The sequence below is a fragment of the Meles meles genome, chromosome 6, assembly GCF_922984935.1.
Source record: "Meles meles chromosome 6, mMelMel3.1 paternal haplotype, whole genome shotgun sequence".
NCBI classification, from domain to species: Eukaryota; Metazoa; Chordata; class Mammalia; order Carnivora; family Mustelidae; genus Meles; species Meles meles.
The window spans coordinates 141572477-141590256 of record NC_060071.1 but is presented as its reverse complement, the minus strand read 5'-3'; the positions used below and the strand labels follow the sequence as shown (position 1 = coordinate 141590256).

General features: G+C 56.3%; 1 protein-coding gene across 2 annotated transcripts; it reads left to right on the top strand.

The window, feature by feature from the left end:
- The first annotated feature begins 6065 nt into the window (after window positions 1-6065).
- On the top strand, window positions 6066-16543 carry LOC123944625 (alpha-1-antitrypsin-like). 2 transcript variants are annotated; one of them, XM_046009895.1, is made up of 5 exons: window positions 6066-6176; window positions 11747-12405; window positions 13834-14104; window positions 15269-15416; window positions 16295-16543. In XM_046009895.1, exons 2-5 carry the CDS (start codon window positions 11751-11753, stop codon window positions 16481-16483), a joined length of 1263 nt encoding a protein of 420 aa, XP_045865851.1. In that variant the 5' UTR covers window positions 6066-6176; window positions 11747-11750; the 3' UTR covers window positions 16484-16543. The 2 variants fall into 2 exon arrangements, with proteins under 2 accessions (XP_045865851.1, XP_045865850.1); XM_046009894.1 differs by lacking the exon at window positions 6066-6176 and adding an exon at window positions 7740-7848.
- Window positions 16544-17780: the final 1237 nt, after the last annotated feature.

Sequence of the window (17780 nt, the reverse complement as noted above, 5' to 3'; positions counted from 1 at the left end):
AGGCAATGATCCCACGTGCCAGGTGATAGCAGGTGGAGAGGGGGAGGGAAGGGAGGGTCCAGGGGAAGTTCCGTGGACTCATCCTGTTTACCCTCTCTGAGCCTCACCTGCAGAGTGGTTAGAATAAAACCTTCTTTGCAGAGCTACTGGAAAGAGGACAGTTTGTGTACATAGTGCCTGGCACCCGGGACCCAGGCAGAGAATGAACCATTTGTGCCAGGATTCAGCTGTGGACATTTGGGGATGGGAGGCGGCAGGGTCCGCTCCTGGACGGCCGGACCCAGGAGCCGCCCCTGTACCTGCCAGGCGGAGTCAGCCTCAGGAGAAGGGAAGGACGCACAGCCAACATGACGCAATCCCCCTCCCTCGGTGCTATTGCACCATCCCAAGGCAGCCCTCACTCTGTTGTCTTCCCTGAGCCCTTCCGCTTTCCTCATGGGGCAAACAGAGGTGGCAGATGAGAGCAGCAGCTTTGGGGGGTGGGGGGGGCAGGCTTGGCCGGCAGGACAGCACCCGTCTAGGTCCTGGCTGTGAGCTCTCTGCCCCTCTCCCTCCACCTCCCCATGGTGGGGGCCTCCCTTCCCCACAGGATGGCTTCCAACTCAAACAGACAACTCGTTTTCAGTCTAGGAAGCTTCCTGCCCCATGCCCACTTATAGCATTTTTAAAAAATTTAAATTCAATTTAAGGAACATACACTGTATTGATAGTTTCAGAGGTAGAGGTCAGGGATTCATCAGTTGCACGCAACACCCAGGGCTCACTGTATCACGTGCCCTCCTTCATGCCCATCACCCAGTTCCCAGCCCCCACCACCCTCTCCTCCAGCATCGCTCAGTTTGTTTCCTAGAGTTAAGAAGCGTTCTACAGATTGTCACACTCTTGCCTTGGCAAGATGCCTTAACCACATGATAGAAGAAATTCTCCTTTTTTGTTTGTTTTTTAAGATTTTATTTATTTATTTGAGAGACAGAGAATGAACAGTGGAGGGGCAGGCAGAGGGAAAGAAAGAGAAAGAGAGAGAGAAGCAGACTCCCTGCTGAGCAGGGAGCCTGATGCGGGACTGGATCCCAGGACCCTGGGATCGTGACCTGAGTCAAAGGCAGATGATTAACTGACTGAGCCACCCAGGAGGCCCAAAATACCCCATTTCTGCTTCTTCATTCATTTGACCTCAGTTCATCCAGCAGCCTTGAGCCCACACTTTGCGCTCAGCAGAGTCGGAAAACAGGCTGCCTCCCCACTCAGGTAACCACTCTCGGGTGTCCGAGCTGAGCCCTTGTCCTGCCGTCACACAGCCTGGTTCCAATCTCCCCTCCACCACTCGCCAGCTCTGGCACCTAGAGCTGGCAGGCTTGGCTTCTATGAGTCTCAGTTTTCTCGTCTGTAAAATGGGGATAACAAAAGTACCCACGTCACAAGCCTGTAGTGAGGATGAACAAAATTAATCTCTCTGAAATGCTTGGAACAGTGTCTGGAATGTTCTAGGTGCTTAATAATTGCCAGCTCTCACAATACGTGTTACCACATGTGCTCTGGAAGCAGCAAGGAAGGAGGTGTCCCCAGCATGGGGAGGTGGGGGGCAGGAAGTCTCCTCAGTGACTTCGTCCTGGCCCCAGATGTGGAGGGACACACTGAGTCGGCCACCCTTCCCTCAAAAGCCAGCAGCCTCAGAGGCACGGCCCCAAGGGATCACGAGCTGGCATGATCCGTGGTGTCAGGCAGGGATCAGGAAATTTGTTCCGGAAAAACCAGATTGTCCGTAGGCCTAGTTTTAGGCTTTGCAGGCCACAAAGTTTCAGTCACCACGATCTGATGCGGCTACCGTCCCAGGAAAGCAGCCGTAGAGGGTGAACCAACAGCGTGATTGTGTTCTGATTAAATGAAATCTGAATTTCACATATTTTCCTGCATTGCAAACCCCTTCCACACGCCACCCCGACCTCTGCTCCTGCGGTCACATCCCCTTCTTTCACTCTGACCCACCTGCCCCCTCACTGATAAGGACCCTCATGATTACACTGGGCCCACACCTGGAAAATCCAGGCAAATGTCCCGTCTCAAGATCACGACCTTCATCACACCTGCATCGTCGCCTTCACAATGACACACTCACAAGTCCTGGGGATTAGGGTGTGGTTGTCTCTGGAGATGCTGTTCTATCTACTGCAGAGGTAGTGACGGGAGAGTGGCTGACACGACACCCCATGAGGTTTAAGCTGGTCACACCTCACCATCTCCATGTGTCTACACCCGCAGGCCCCAGAGGGCTGAGGACAGGTGAGGGGGGTGTAGCAAGAGGGAAGAGTTGACCGGATGTCTCAGACCCAACGGCAAGGCCGAGGGATGGCCGTGGGTCATATGAGGGGTGGGAGGGGTGAAAGAGAAGGCCGCCGGAGGTAAGATGGACAGGAAGCAAGGGGCTAGGGGCTCAGAAGGCCATCCACAGCCTCGCTGAGGGATGCAGAATGGACCAGACGGGCCCTTGTTGCCCTGCCCCCATGGTGCAGGTTATGGTCCACGGGCCTGCGGATGTCAGGGATGAGGCCGGGGGAAGGTGGGCCTGTCCAGAGAGGGTAACTACCTGATGGCCAGAGGAGGAGAGGTTTGGACACAGCTGTGGGCCAGGAGAATAGGACTTTCTCCTGGCCCCCCCGGGTCAGGGATGCTGGAGAGTGTCCACCGGAGAGGACTTCAGGGGAAGCCGGCACTCTGGGGACACCCAGGACTAGTACCCGGGCAAGGGAGGGGCTGCTGGGGCAGGTGATGGGGAACCGAGCTCCAGGAATGAAATGGGACACAGGGAGAGGCAGGTATGAAAGCTGCCAAAAAGTGCTGTGTCCCAGGGTCCCACCAGCTGGCTGTGGAGTTGCTCTTAGAGTCTGTGGTCCTTCCTATCACCAGGGGATGGGGAGACTATGTTTAAGGGAGCAGTTGCCAGAAAGAGAAGTGAGGAGAAAGTCTGGAGATGTGCCCTCCAGCAGAGCTGCCGGAAGCCCTAGAGGCAGCCCCAGTGCCTTCCTGGCACTTACTTACCCCCAGGTCAACCCTCGTCTGTGGCTCCTGCCTCGTGCTTATCTTCGAGCGCATCCCTCTTCTCCATCCCTCTGCCTTATCCTCGCTCACAGGGACATCCGAAAGGGGCTCCGTGGTCCCCAGGCTCAACCCACAGCAGTGTGCAAGTTTCTGGACAGTGGGGAGAGCACACCTTCTACGTTTGCAAACTCTGAGCCAGGAGGTGATCAATACAGGATGTTTAGTGGGTGAATAAATAGAAAATATATCCATTAATAGGTGGGAAGAATTAAGGAAGATGACCCCATATGAAGACTACAGATAGAGGAAGGAAGGGAGGGATGCGGCGAGGAGAAGGAGGCAGACCGGCCACACTATCAGCCTCAGGGGAGCTCTTGGTGCCTCGGTTTCCATTTCTGTACTAAGGCGATATTAACGCTACCTACCGCATGGGATTCAGACAGAGCCCAGGAGACAGGAAGCCCTTGACCCTGCTGGAGTCGGTTTGGGGGTTTGTATCCCCAAACAAGAGTAGCAAAAGACTCTCTAAGACCGAGCAAACAGAAAGGCTTAAAGTCAACAGGAAAGGAGACAACAAGGTGAATCGAACCATTTCAACCCAAGGTCGGAGTTGGGCAAGTTCAAAGATCCCTAATGTCCTTCTTATCTGAGCTACCCACGCAGGGCTCGAATTTCTGAAAAACAAGTTCCAAAGTCCTTCAGGGTCTCCCTCGGCCCCACACAGGGGTGAGTCCCGCACAGCTGGTGCTCGCCTGGGTTCCTGGGAGAACCCCTGGCACACCTGCTCCCTTCTTCTCCCAGGGGAGGCAGAGAAGATGACGGTGGAACTGAAATGGGGCGTCGTCGCTCAAATACACGTCTATGCTTGCTGCAGGTCGGCACGCATGACTAAAAAAAGAAAAGAGAAAACTTCCAGAGTCTAGTGGTATTTCTTTTAGGGTGGTCTAGTTACTTTAGGAGGGTGACTCCCTCATTAAATGAGGACAAGCTGAGTCCCCTAAAAGCTGAAGGGCCCATAAATTCAATGAAGTTAAAATGAAGTGTGGAAAATATTAGCTATAATACAAATAATGGTTTTATGGATTCTAACACGTAGGGGATGCAGCTATAGAGTCGTGCTTTAGTCCTTCTATCACACCATTGTCCCTTGCAATGCATGGATCTGCCTTCTTTTCCTCCGAGGAAGGAGGAAGAGTGAAAACAAGAAGCTGTGGGTAAGCCAAACACTTCCAGAAAAACGAAGACGGGAACCACACACGGGGTGTTGCAAGATGGATGGTGTGCAAGATGCCAACAGGAGGCAAACTTGCGGGGCGATTGAATTCACGTCCCTGGAGGGAAAGCGGGGAGCATCCAACTAACCTCTGAACGTGAACAGGCTCTGGCGAGGAGGATGCAGGTGTCAGTTACGCCCACAGAGCGGGCCCGGGGTCGAACATCCCACAGGCATCCCCTCGCTCGAGGCTCACAACTACATGAGAAAAAGACTTTCATTATCCCCATTTCCCAGATGAGGAAACCAAGGCTCTGAGATCAGTCGACGGGGCTCCAACCACCCCACACCCAACTTGGTGCTCTGCTCCCAACCCTTGGCCTCCAGGAAGCAAAACAAGCTCAGAGCCCAGGAGAGGGGACTGGAGCCTTTGGGGATCTGCAGAAGCTTGAATGCAAAGAGGCGTGCCTGGACAAGAAGTACTGTTCCCCATGCCTTTCTCCTACTCGGATCCTTGGGGAATCTGCAGAAGCTTGAATGCAAAGAGGCGTGCCTGGACAAGAAGTACTGTTCCCCATGCCTTTCTCCTACTCGGATCCTTGGGGACGCATCTGAACGGGCTCCCAGGCCCGGGGCCGCATCCACAAAGATCCCATGGTAGGCATCGACCTAGGGGCCACCTGGGCTGAGGCTGCCCTCAGTCTTACATGAAATCATCCCATGTTCTCTTGACAATCCTGATACAAGTGATAGATCTCATCTTGCCTCTTACAGATGAGGGGACAGAGGCCCAGGGAGGTCCACGGTGAAGTTCTCTTGAAGGACGGGGTGGAGTTCAGACTTGAACCAGATGTTTGGCTCCTGAGCCCAGGCCCTTACCATTACAGACCCCACAGCTCAGCTCTCAGGCTTCTCTCCATCCCACTCCCACCCCTAGGCTGGGCCCCGAGTCTAGAAAGGTGTCCCCAGAAGCTTCTTATTTAAACTAGCCCACAGGATGTTCCTAGGATGCACTCGCTCCCTGGGAGCCAGGCTACCATTGACAGATCCAGAAGTGAGCAAGTGGGCAAGACATTCCCCACCACCGCTCTTGGTTCATGGAACACTGCTGCAGAGAATGGTCACTGGGTGCCCCTCCCCCACTCCCACCAGGATTCCATTCTTGCTCTGTTCCCCACATCCTCCCATCCCTTCTTCCTAGATAGTTTGTCCAGAGGAGCTCCTCTGCAGCAGGAAATCCCAGGGGACTGGGGACCCCAGAGCACAAGGATGGGGAGATGAGGAAGGGCTGAGCACGGAACCTTGGACTCGGATGGGACAGAGCCCCGGAGCCCCTCACATGCTCCCCTCTCCAAATGTCCCAGTCTCTGCTGGGGACATCTCACAGCCCTTCTGTATCCAGTCCAAAGTCCGCGACGCACACGTCTCCCATACATAAGATCCTTCTCAGCCTCCGTGGGGCTCCCACTGGGCATTGCTCAGGTGACTCGGTCCTTCCCTCTACGGCTGGCCCTGGAAAGCTGCCAAGATGCCGTGCCAGGCCCTAGGCCAGGACGGTGACACCTGCTCTCTCCATGAACCCCCTGAGCCCAGTGCGACCCTCCCTCTTACAGAAGCTCAGAGGGACTGGGTGCCTCGTCAGGGTCACATAAGCTGGACGCAGCTAGAAGAGCAGGTGACAAGCAGGGCTGCCTGGGTCAGGGAGGGCCGGCTGCAACCTCTGGCTACCCACGGCTTTGTGCAAGGCGGCTTCCTGTCCCTGTTCCCGCCCCTCCCGGACTTGTTGCCTCTGACACTCAGATCCTCCTTCCAAGGCTGGCAGAGACTGTGTGCTGCTCAGGGTGCATACAGAGTCCCAGAGAAGGAGGAGGAGGAGGAGGAGGCTGCCGCAGGAGGTGTGGAGGCCACCACAGCTCAAGGATTGGAGGTAAAGGGGGTAGGGCAGAGCCCTCCCACAAGCCCTGAGGCCACCGGCCTGTGGGAGCCAAGCCTGGCAACAGCGTGCAAGGTGGGGCACTCGGCATGGCCCACCCCCTGGGGGAAGTGGGAGGGGCAGCTGGGTTTGGAGGGAGGCCATTATACAGATGGAGAAACTGAGGCATGAGGCGAAGAAGAGATGCCTAGGAGGTATGGAGGTCAGGCCTCACCCCAGTCTACTAGCTCTCTGAGCTGTGAGGGGATGGATAGCCCCAGTGGGGAGAAGCCCAACCAGCCAGCTGAGGGGAAAGAGCCTGGGGTGCATTCCGGGAAGACCGCTCCCCCTCCACAATGACACCAGGGAGATAGACGGACACAGGTAGGACCACCTTATAAGGGGCTCGCTGTGCACACCCAGCCCCGGGCTCTGAGCTAACCCGGAACGGCCGCACTGAATCCTCACAACAGCCCACCAAGGTGGGCACCGTTTCAAACCTCATTTTACAGGTGGGGAAATTGAGGCATGGGCAGGTGAAACAGCTTGTCTGAGATCTCACAGTCAGCGAATAGGGGACCTGGTTTCTCACATCTGAAACTATGCAGCAGAGGAAACTACAGGCCGTTCACTGGGCATGGTCGAGGGACCAGGGGATGAGACAAGGGACACAAACGCACTCAGCCCCTCCATCAAATGTCTGTGGAGCGCCTGCTTGTGCCGGGCAGCTGTCAGAGCACACGGAGAGGGATGCGGTCCGCCTTAGGTTTTTTAAAGAGACGGCAGTCAAAGGAGGCCCAGTCACTCTCAATCCTGTACCAGCACCTTCCCCACCGCCAGCCCCCTGGGGGTCTGCAGCAGCCCTAGAACAGGGCCATGTTCCCAGGAAAATTCAAGCCCTGTGTGGCTCCCACTCCTCTGCTGGGAGCCACACCCCATGGAAACAGAAACAGGCTGAGGCTGGCGAAGAATTCAGCCTTGTCCTGCCCAGAGCAGCCCAGAGAGCCAGGCTGAGCAGACCAAGATGAAAAGCCCCCTGTGTGCCGGGCCCTTTACAGAAGTTATTGTGCACATCCCTGACCATGCTAGCCCAAGGCCGCTGTGTCAGCAGCAGTCATGGTCCCCGTTCCTCCTCGGGAAAATCAACAGAGTTCGTGTCCAGGGCTAGCCTGGCCTCTCCACTCCGGACCTCGGTTTCCTTCTCTAACAAAGGTGGTGCTTTTCACTCCCCCGCCCCTCCCAAGGCCGCAGAGCGTCTCCGGCAGGAGGCATCGCAAGGTGGCTGGGTGAATGGTAGCTCTCGCTGGGTCAGCCACTGAGAATTCCCCAGCGGGAGGGGAGGCCACCAGAGGAATGCTGTCCCCAAGAGTGCTTGAGTCATACCACCTCTCCGTGAATGCAGGACGCCACGGTTTATGGGCCAGGCACAATGACTCCCTTTGGGAGATGGGACGGAGGGCCCTGGGCTGCCCGGGCAGGGGCGCAGACCAGTGGGTGTGGGTGGACAGCTCAGAGGTGGCCTCTGGACTTAGTCCCTGTTTGCTCCTCCGATAACTGGGGTGACCTTAGTTAATATTCACCAGCAACCTCCCCCATCAGCCCTGTGGATCCACAGCTTAAATAGGAACCAGAGACAAGGCTCTGTCTCCTCTGCCTTGGTCACCGGCCCCGGCCTGGGACAGTAACTGTAAGTATGCCTTCCCACCGGAGGGAGCCTCCAGAGAGGCCTCGGCTCCCATGCTGCCAGGCAGGTCCCAGGGACGCAGGGAAGATGGAACAGGCTGGGGCTGGACCCCTCGTTGTCATGGCAACAGCAAACCCGGAGATCTCTTTCCGCTCCCAAGCCTGCCCTGGGGCCTCCCTGGTACCTACTGGTGAATACGCTCGCCCTCAGTGAGCCGTGGGGAAGTGGAGACCCCAGGAAGGAGCATGCCTCTGTCGGCACAGCTCCTGTGGCCCTCTTGTTGGTTGTCTCCTGCTGGCCTCACCACCTTCCCTGCGCTTCCCCTGCCGCGGGTGAGAAAGGTAAGGCCCAGGGAGGGACAGTGGGGAGCCCAGGTAAGACCAGAGCCCAGAGTTCCAGCCACACATCAGGCCTCTGCCCACTGCAGAGATGCCCAGAATAAAACCATGCTGGGCCCCTCTGTGTTCAGTAGGTCTCTGAGCGCCCTCGTGCACAATGAAGATGGGAGACCCTGGAGACGGGTCCCAGGTTCAGGGTTTCAGCTGTGCTCCTGAGCCCTCACTTGAGCCAGCCGGCTGCAGTCAGCCATTTGAGCCTTAGAGCAACCTTCTGAGGTGGTTACTGAGATTATGCCCATTTTACAGATAAGGAAATCAGGAACAGAGAAGCTCATAACTTGCTCTAAATTGCACACTATCCAGGATTCCAACAGAGGTCACCTGGCCCCAGATCTCACCATCCCTAACCTCTTCCTCCCACCAACATAATTCTCTTGGGTCTTAGGAGCCTGCTGGGGAATGGGAGAAACCCAGCTGGGCTGGCCTCTTGGATGCTGGGTGACCTTGGACTACTGTTCAACCTCTCTGCCCTCTTGGGCACAGTGTAGATAAACTTTGCCCTCTTTCCTCCCATCCCACCCCGGCCCCCAGCCTTGACCTCTGTAGCATGGGAAGCATATAATTTTCTGTCATCAGTTCTTGGAAATGGGGGCTACAAAGATGACCAAGGCCGAGGCCACCAGGCTCCCACGTGGCACTCGGAAATATCCATATATTGGTAACCGCTAAGTCTCCCTGACAGCTGACTGTATGTCAAGTATTTCTTGGCACTTTGCCCACATTTAATTTGCACAATAGCTTTGTGAGGAAGTGCACCCTTGTCCTCTCCAGGAACGGAGGTTCAGAGAGGTTAATTAACCTGTCCAAGGTCACACAGCTGCTATGGAATTCTGGCCTCAGAGCCACTGGCCCGTGCCGCAAGCGACCCTGCCCCTCTTCACCTAGCCTGACCACGTCAAGCATTTTCTATTTCAAGGTCTCTGGCTTCAGCTTTGTAAACAGAGAAGGATGGAATGCCGAGTCCTGGAATCCAGATGGGCCGGCATTAAATCCCAGATTCATAGGCATCCAGGTCTGTGGTTTTCAGTAAGTTGCTCGACCTCCAGAGGCCTCAATTTCTCCATCTATAAAATGGGGCTGATAATCATTCCCGCTCCACAGGGTAAGCATTGAGGGGACATTAGCTGAGACAGTGTGCATGAAACGCCTGCTGTTTATGGGGGTGACGACCGGGACAGCGATGCCGGTGCTGGCGTTCGCTTGGCATGGGGGTTGGCAGCAGCTAGGAGGCAATACATAAATACTCAGAGAATTGAATTGAAAATTCTCCAGACTCTCTGGTCTTGGGCAATGTGGCAACCGGCCAGGAAGAAATCTGCTGGTTTTTACACGTGCACCCCACCTGTGTGCAGGTACGGGGAGAGCTTCCACGCCCAGCAGGTGCCCGCCCAACCACCGCTTTGTTCCTCCCTCACGTTGCAGCAAGGGAGTCTTTTCTCCAAGACAAGAAGCCAAGGTTCAGAGGAGTGAAGTCATGTCCCCAAGGCTGCTGGCCCAAACGTGTCCCAGCTCGGTCATGTGTGGACTTATTCAGTGCCAGGCTTAGCAGGTGGTTGATGTCCCAGTGGCTCTCCTGGACCCTGCTGGGTCACCCCTGATCATTCATTTTATGCTCGTGGGTGGATCTAGAATTTGACCAGGTAAGGGGATGGCTCGCTTCCTGTGCGCCCACCCAGTGTGAGGGTCCGTCGGGGTCCGGTTCTGGCATTCACCGTCTGAGACCAGAGGACATGGCTATCTCAGTCTGCAGGTCAAGTGGCAGGAAAACTAAGACTCATTCCAGCTTTGTCACTGATTTGCTGTGTGACCTTGGCAAGGCCCTGACCCTCTCTGGGCCTCAGACCTTTTACTGTAAAAGAAGCAGTCAGAATCGGTGGTGTTATACCCACCGAGATGGATGGGCTCACCATGGCTGTGGCCCCTTCCCAGTTCAGCCCAGACCAGCAGCCCCTGGAGGGAGAGGGCACCCATCCACCCCTTACCCCCACAACGGGAGTCTCAGTTCATTTTCTTCCACCAAACCCAAATAGCTTCTAACCGAGGCTCCAACATTAGGACAGGGGAAACTTGTTTAGGTCTTCCCCCACCGCGGTTTCGACAGCTGGGACTTGCCTGCCCAAGGCCAAGGGCATGGTAGCGGTGCCATCAGGGCTGGAAGCCACAGCCCCTGAGGCCTTTTGGCATACTTGGTGTCCCCACCCTGCGGAGGCCCAGATCCCTCATGATCTCTGATCCCCACAAAGATGAGGGGTTTCTGCAAACCGTGAAGGCCCACGCCGAACCCAAGCAGGGAAGCGAAGAGAAGCCGAGGGCAGTGGACCTCTGCAGAGCCGGGGCAAACAGCAGCAGCTCTGTTTCCGCTGTAGTTTAAGACAAATATAAACACGTTATTGCGTCGTGTGCGGTCCGTCCAGTCTGGATGATTTAGAGGCACGAAGGCCAGAAAAAGGGCGGTGAAGAGAAAGCAGCGTTGGGCTTCATTTTGTTGTTTGATTCAAAAGAAACTCTTTGGGGGTGCAGGGTGTGGCCTTTGATGGCAGGGCATGGAGAAAGCAGAAGTTTGGGGGCCCTGATGTTGGAAGGAATGCGTGAGGCTCCTATACCCCACCCCACACACAACCACACAACCCCCAACTTACTCGAGAAGTCACTACCCACTGCCCGCATCACGGGCGAGCCCAGAGCTGGGACACAGGTGGTAACAAGGACGAGCAGGTAAGCTGACTGCAGGAACCGCAGTGCCTTCGTGCAGCTGAGGCCACAGACGTGTGTGGGGCTGCCCTTCAGCTCAGGCAGAAGCTCTGGGGGCTGAGACTCACCATGAGGGGTGAATGGGGACAGCCCTGCAGCTCCATGGGTTCTGGCTGTGTGTCCCTAGGCAGAATCTTACCCTCTCTGGGCAGCAGCCTCATGTCCGTTACATAAAAAGACTCAGTGGAAATGTTCCCATTCCACATCCAGTCGTACATGAACCTGATCTGGCCTGATTCCTGGGTAGTTGTGCACAAGTCTCTTATGCTCATTGTGCCTCGGTTTCCCCTTATGTAAGACAGGAGCTGTGACACCTGCACATAGGGCCACTGCAGGGGGCAGGGCAGCCATCAAGAGCATGGACTCCCACCCAGACGGCCCAGGTCTGTGATTCTTATCCTGCTACTTTCCTGCTCTGTGGCCTTGGGGCAGATGACTTCAACCTCTCTGGTCTTCGGTCTCCTCCTCTGTGAATGGACAACAGTCCTGTGCCCCAGGTCATAAGTCAGTGCAAGAGGGCAATGAGATGAAAAAACAAAGTGCATAAAATGGGGCTCAGCACATGGTGAGCCGTGGAAAGTCTTGATTACCGTTCTGTCTTTCCGTGATGAGCGTGTAGGAGAGTGCTTGGCCGGGGCCGGCACGTAGTAGATGTTTAGTAAACTGGATGTTCCATCTGGGGTCAATCAGCAGCCGGGGAACTCGCCATGTGACCTGACTAAGGCGTGGTGCCCCTCCTCTCTGTCTTGCAGGACGATGGCATCCTCCGTTCCCTGGGGCCTCCTGCTGCTGGCGGGGCTGTGCTGCCTGGCCACCCGCTCCCTGGCCGCGAGTCCCCTGGGAGCCGCTGTCCAGGACACAGGTGCACCCCACCACGACCATGAACACCATGAGGAGCCAGCCTGCCACAAGATTGCCCCGAACCTGGCCGACTTCGCCTTCAGCATGTACCGCCAGGTGGCGCAGGGGTCCAACACCACCAACATCTTCTTCTCCCCCGTGAGCATCGCGACCGCCTTTGCGTTGCTTTCTCTGGGGGCCAAGGGTGACACTCACTCCGAGATCATGAAGGGCCTTAGGTTCAACCTCACTGAGAGAGCGGAGGGTGAGGTCCACCAAAGCTTCCAGCAACTCCTCCACACCCTCAACCACCCAGACAACCAGCTGCAGCTGACCACTGGCAATGGTCTCTTCATCGCCGAGGGCATGAAGGTACTGGGTAAGTTTTTGGAGGATGTCAAGAACCTGTACCACTCGGAAGCCTTCTCCACCAATTTCGGGGACACCGAAGCGGCCAAGAAACAGATCAACAATTATGTTGAGAAGGAAACCCAAGGGAAAATTGTGGATTTGGTCCAAGACCTTGACAAAGACACAGCTTTCGCTCTGGTGAATTACATTTTCTTTAAAGGTAAGTTGCCAACACCAGCCTGAGTTTGTTCCCGTAAAAACATCCAAAAATATTCTCTAACACGCCATTGTTAAACTTTCCGTAGCCATCCAGGATGCGTAGGGTGGTGTGTCTCTACATGCATTAATTGGTTTCCCAGTTAACCACCGTCATACATTCCATGATCAACTAAGGTCAGATGATGAGGGGCGGGGCAGTCAAATCATCATCTTCTCTGCGGGACTTCTCAGAGGCTTTGATGTCCTAGTGTGCCTTGTCAGCCCCCACCAGGGAGCTGACTAAAACCAGGCGGTTTTAGCAGAAGTGTATGAAGGGAACGGGGTTTCTTGGAACACAACTTCTTACAACCGCAGTGCAGTGGAAAGAGGGAAAGCTTTGGCGTCAGAAACACCAGAGTTGGAATCCTTCCCCTACCGATTATTAACTCTTTGATGGGCGGCAAGCCATCTTACCACTTTGAGGTCTTCCCTCTGTCCTGGGGACATACGAATACCCTTGTGGTCAGGTTTCTGTGAGGATGGAACAAGTTACAAAGAACACGGGGCCGTACGCTCACACAGCAGGTGCTCGACTGACCTTGAACGTCAGCCTGGCCTCCTCCCTGAGGAGTGGCAAGGTGGGGGCCCTGTGGGCCATAGAGGGTGCTCTAAGGTAGCGGAACAGCCCGTGGAGATGGCCTGGAGGGGGTGGGGGTAAAGAACGGGGCCAGAAAGTCTTCTTCACCGCGCCGGCTCCTTGCTCGGGAGGCAACAGACCAACAGAGAGCCCGGGGCCAGAGCAGCGCATCTGAGGTCCCAACTCTGCTGTGAGGCTTCTGGTGGGTCTGGCCTCTCTCCAGCCTCAGTCTCCATCTCTGTACAATGGGAGAGTTGGGTGTAGGCAGGGGTGCCCGGGGCACCCTCCCACTCTGACTTGCCCAGATGGGGCTACTCTCTTGGTGTGGGGGGGGGGGGTGGAGGGTGGGGAGGAGCTGCCCAGGCACCTGGGTTCCACACAGTGGTCCAGACACGGCCTTGGAGTCATGGCGAGAGTGATTCCCTGAATGACAAGGACCGCCCGCTAACGAGGGGCAGGGAGACTTGGACGGGGAGGTGCTGAGTAGGGCTGATGTCAGTCGTTTTCATGTAGAACCTCCCAAGCCCCCCTCAAATAAGTAAGCATGAAATGCAGGTAAAAATGCTCGCTCTGCAACGTGGTTTGGCATCCCTTCGCCTCCACCAGATAGACTTTCTGAATCCTCCGCGGGTCTCGAATTGCTCTCCCCAAAGTCCTCTCAGCAGACTTTGCTGCTGAAATTTTATGGGTGGTGAAATCAAAGATCCTTCCAACAGTAGGATCCCAGCAAGGAGGCTCAGGGCTGGCTTATGCCCCCACATGGTCCCAACCTTCTCCCACCTCTGGCTGATGCCTCCCCGCCCCTGTCTCCAGGCAAATGGGAGAAGCCCTTCGAGGCGGAGCACACCACAGAGGAGGACTTCCACGTGGACGAGCACACCACCGTCAAGGTGCCCATGATGAGCCGGCTGGGCATGTTCGACGTCCACCACTGCAACACGCTGTCCAGCTGGGTGCTGCTCCTGGACTACGTGGGCAACGCCACCGCCATCTTCATCCTCCCCGACCAGGGCAAAATGCACCACCTGGAGGACACGCTGACCAAGGAAGTCCTGGCTAAGTTCCTGGAAAACAGACACACCAGGTGATTCCCCAACCGAGAATGACTTGGATACCACCACGTCGGGCCGGCCACGGGGAGGGAGGGTAGACCCACAGCGGGTGGACCGGACAACTGCATGGGACCCGCTGTCCCGGACACAGGCTCGCAACACTCACGCCGCACCGGCTGGGCTCCGTGAAAGGGACATGCCCAAGGGGAGGAGACCAAAGTCCTCTGTCCTTGGGGACTCCCTCACCACGGACACCGCCCCTTCCCTGTTCCAGTGTCCTGAGCAGGGAGAGCAACGCCAGCACGCACCCAGCACAACTGAGAAGGGAGACTCGGGCTTCTGGCAAGACAGGCGGGGAATATGGTGTTAGAGAAGGGATAGTCTGGGGCTATGTGGAGAGGGCCCGCCTGGACACCAGAAAAGCAAAGGCCCAGGCGGGTTTGGGTTCCTCTCTCACCAGACCCGTGAGACTTGATGAGGTCCCCACAGGGAAGTGACGGTGAGCCCGCACCCCAGATTCGTGTGTCCCTCGGGAGTCACACGATGCCAAAGCCCTCAGGGACTAGTTTGTGGGTACGCTCCGAAATACATGTACCCGTACAAATGTGTATAGTAGGAACATAGAAAAATAATCAAATACGTTAAAATTAGAATTAAGAAGTAAAATTAACATCCAGAAGAAGACATAATAAATGTACATATATAAGTGAATATGAAAATACAGATGAGCATAAGGTTAAAATTAAAATAGCAGTTTTAAGATGTCTTCTCCCTGACCTCGCCCTGTGCTCCTGCACCAGAGGCTGAGGAAGGAGAACAAGGGGCGGCAGAACCCAGAGCCGCTCACGGGGAGCCCCAGTACCCGTCAGCTCACACTGGCAGACCCTTGATTCAGGCCCTAGAGAAGTCCCCATCTGGGGGGACCTAACCCTGCAGGGCTGTGTGCTAAGAGCTCCCAGGGGAGTGTCCCGAGGGCTGCTCAGAGGAGACAGGAGGCAGCCTCTTCAGGCTTGGCAGGACAAACCCGTCCCTGGGACTCTACGTTCTTGGGCCCCAGGGGCTGGAAAAACAAGAAATAGAATAAACCCATTCACACCTCCAGTCCTCGTGTGGGAGGGAGAGGGCCGCCCAGCGGGACAAAGAGCCAGACACGAGACACTCCATGTGTGAGACCCCTTTGTTTCCTGTCATGCCAGGTCTGCTAGTTTACGTTTGCCCAAATTGACCATTTCTGGAACCTACGATCTGAAAACCGTCCTGAGCAAAATGGGCATCACCAGGGTCTTCAGCAATGACGCTGATCTCTCGGGGATCACGGAGAAAGAGCCCCTGAAGCTGTCCAAGGTCAGTTGTCCCTGGTGTCCGTGGGTCAGAAGCTGTCACAGTGTGTATGGAGTTGCAGCTCAGAGCTGGGCTGGGGGAGGGACAAAGGGACACAGATGCACCTGCAGACTGAGGTCCCTGAGGAGTGTCACTGGATGCCCTGGGACTGGAACGTGGGCAGGTGACCATGGAGGAAGAGGTCTCACAGGCTTCTGCCAGGCTCGGGACCTCCTCCGCGCTGGTGCCACTGACCCTCTGGGTCGTCTTTGGCCAGGGCCTTCCCTTCTTTGGGCCTCAATGGACCCATATTTACCAAGACAGGCTCAGGCTCAGTGATTTCCAAGGACTTCTGTCCTTTGCATCTGTGACCCAGGAACTACTGGCCTACTGGCCGATGACTGAGTCTTAGTGAATGAGTGATTTCACCTAAAGATGCCATTTATTCAGAGAAGTGGAAAATGACCAAAGATCCAGCCACAGCTCAATGGCTGGCTGGGAACTGAGTGCCTGGTGTGGACCAGGCCCAGGGAAGGCCCCCCTCAGAGTCCTGAGTCCCAAGGTGTCTGACATCTGATACTGGAAACAAGGCAGGAGCCAAGGAAGATGAATGGCAGGGAAGTCTCCTTGTTGGGGTTGTGGGTTGCTTCCCGGGGAGGCTGAGAAATTTGGTGAGGACAGAGAAGTAGGGCCCACCGGTGGAGTCAGGCAAGGCCTGGAGAAGGTGGGGAAGGCCTGTGTGTTGCCTGTTGGGAGGGAGGCTGCGGTCTAGGAGGACACCCAGGTGGAGGAGGTCTGAGTGAGCCCCTCCCTGGGCCCCATCCCGTTCCTCAGGCCTGGCTCCCAGGCTGGGGGAAGGAACGGCCCCACTCAGAACAGGCCGGTGTCCTCTCTCCCTGCAGGGGGTGCATAAGGCTGTGCTGAGCATCGACGAGAAAGGGACAGAAGCTGCCGGGGCCACGTTTATGGAAGCCATCCCCATGTCGATGCCCCCAGGTGTCGACTTCAACAGACCCTTCCTCATGATCATCTACGACAGAAACACCAAGAGCCCCCTCTTCGTGGGAAAGGTGGTGAACCCCACCCAGTAGCAACTCCCTTTGGGATCCAACTCCCTCCCCAGATGACATTAAAGAGTGACCCTGCCCTGGCTCGAGTGTGACGTGTGAATCCTTCAGCCTCTCATCTCCCAGGTCTCCCTCTCTGTCCCCGGGAAGCGTGTGGGACGGCCGTCACGGCGTCTCTCCTGCAGGCCCTGTGTTGCCCTGCAGTGCGCTTTCACACCGTCCAGGAGCTGTGCGAGGCCAGGAGGAAGTGCTGCCTGCGACGCTCACTTTGGTGGCTCTTCCCCAGTCACTGTGGAAAAGCTCTGGGGTCTCACGGTCTTATCTGGGAATCCCCAAGAGGGGATCGCAAGGGCGCAGAGACCAGCCCACAGCTCCCACTGCTGCCAAGCATCCACTTCTCCCTAAGCCCTGCAGCCCTGCTGGTGCCTGCTGTGCCCCCCATGAGGGCCCCACCCCTGGCAGGGCTGCCGGCACAAGCCACGATCCTGTACCCTGCCCCTGTGGCTCCCAGAGCCTCCAGCTCCCATGGGGACTTGGAACCGCCACGTCTGCAACCACGAAGAGAGACTACTCCATCCCCCTTCCATCCCATCTTGTCACCTGTGCCTGGCTTGGGCTCCTACCACTCAATGGTCTTTCCTGCAAAAAGCTATGGTTGATTTTGCCTGGAAATTTTTCAATGGCTTTAGGCTAGGAACACATACTCTTGTCCTTGTCCTTCCTTCTCCGCCCCAGGACCCTCAAACCCATGAGCCCTAGAAGCAGGCGGGTCGTCCACCTCCTCTTCTCCCCAGATGGGTCTCGGGGTCTTGGTCTATGTCAGCTGCTCAGACTCATCCGTCTTGTCACAACCCCAAGGACACTTAACCCTGTGTCCTCTTCTACCCAATCATGCGGCCAAGCTGTGGCTCTGGAAAGTCATTCCGGTGATTCCTTGGTCACAGGGGAGGAAGTAGGCCATCAGCCCCACTCGCCCTCCCTGCCTTCCCTTGGCTAAGCTCTGACGGGGGACACTTTTCATGTGGCCTTGTTCCTGCCCCGCGGCGCTCCCTGCGGTCTTCAGAGGGAACCACAACTGCTTTATCACAGCTGCAGCCACTCCAGAGCAGCCCTTTCACTAAGGGCCATGTGGCTCTGTCTCCAGAGCCCCACGGAAGGACGATGACACTCAGGAAGTCCTGCCACACCCCCAGGCGGAGGGAGCCAGCTCCCAGACTCACAGGAACGTGCTTGTCTGTGGGAAAGACGGTCCCATCCCATAAGAACCTAGTGATGCCTGCCTAAGGCACTCGCGGAGGCTGAGCGTGCGTCTACAGACCTG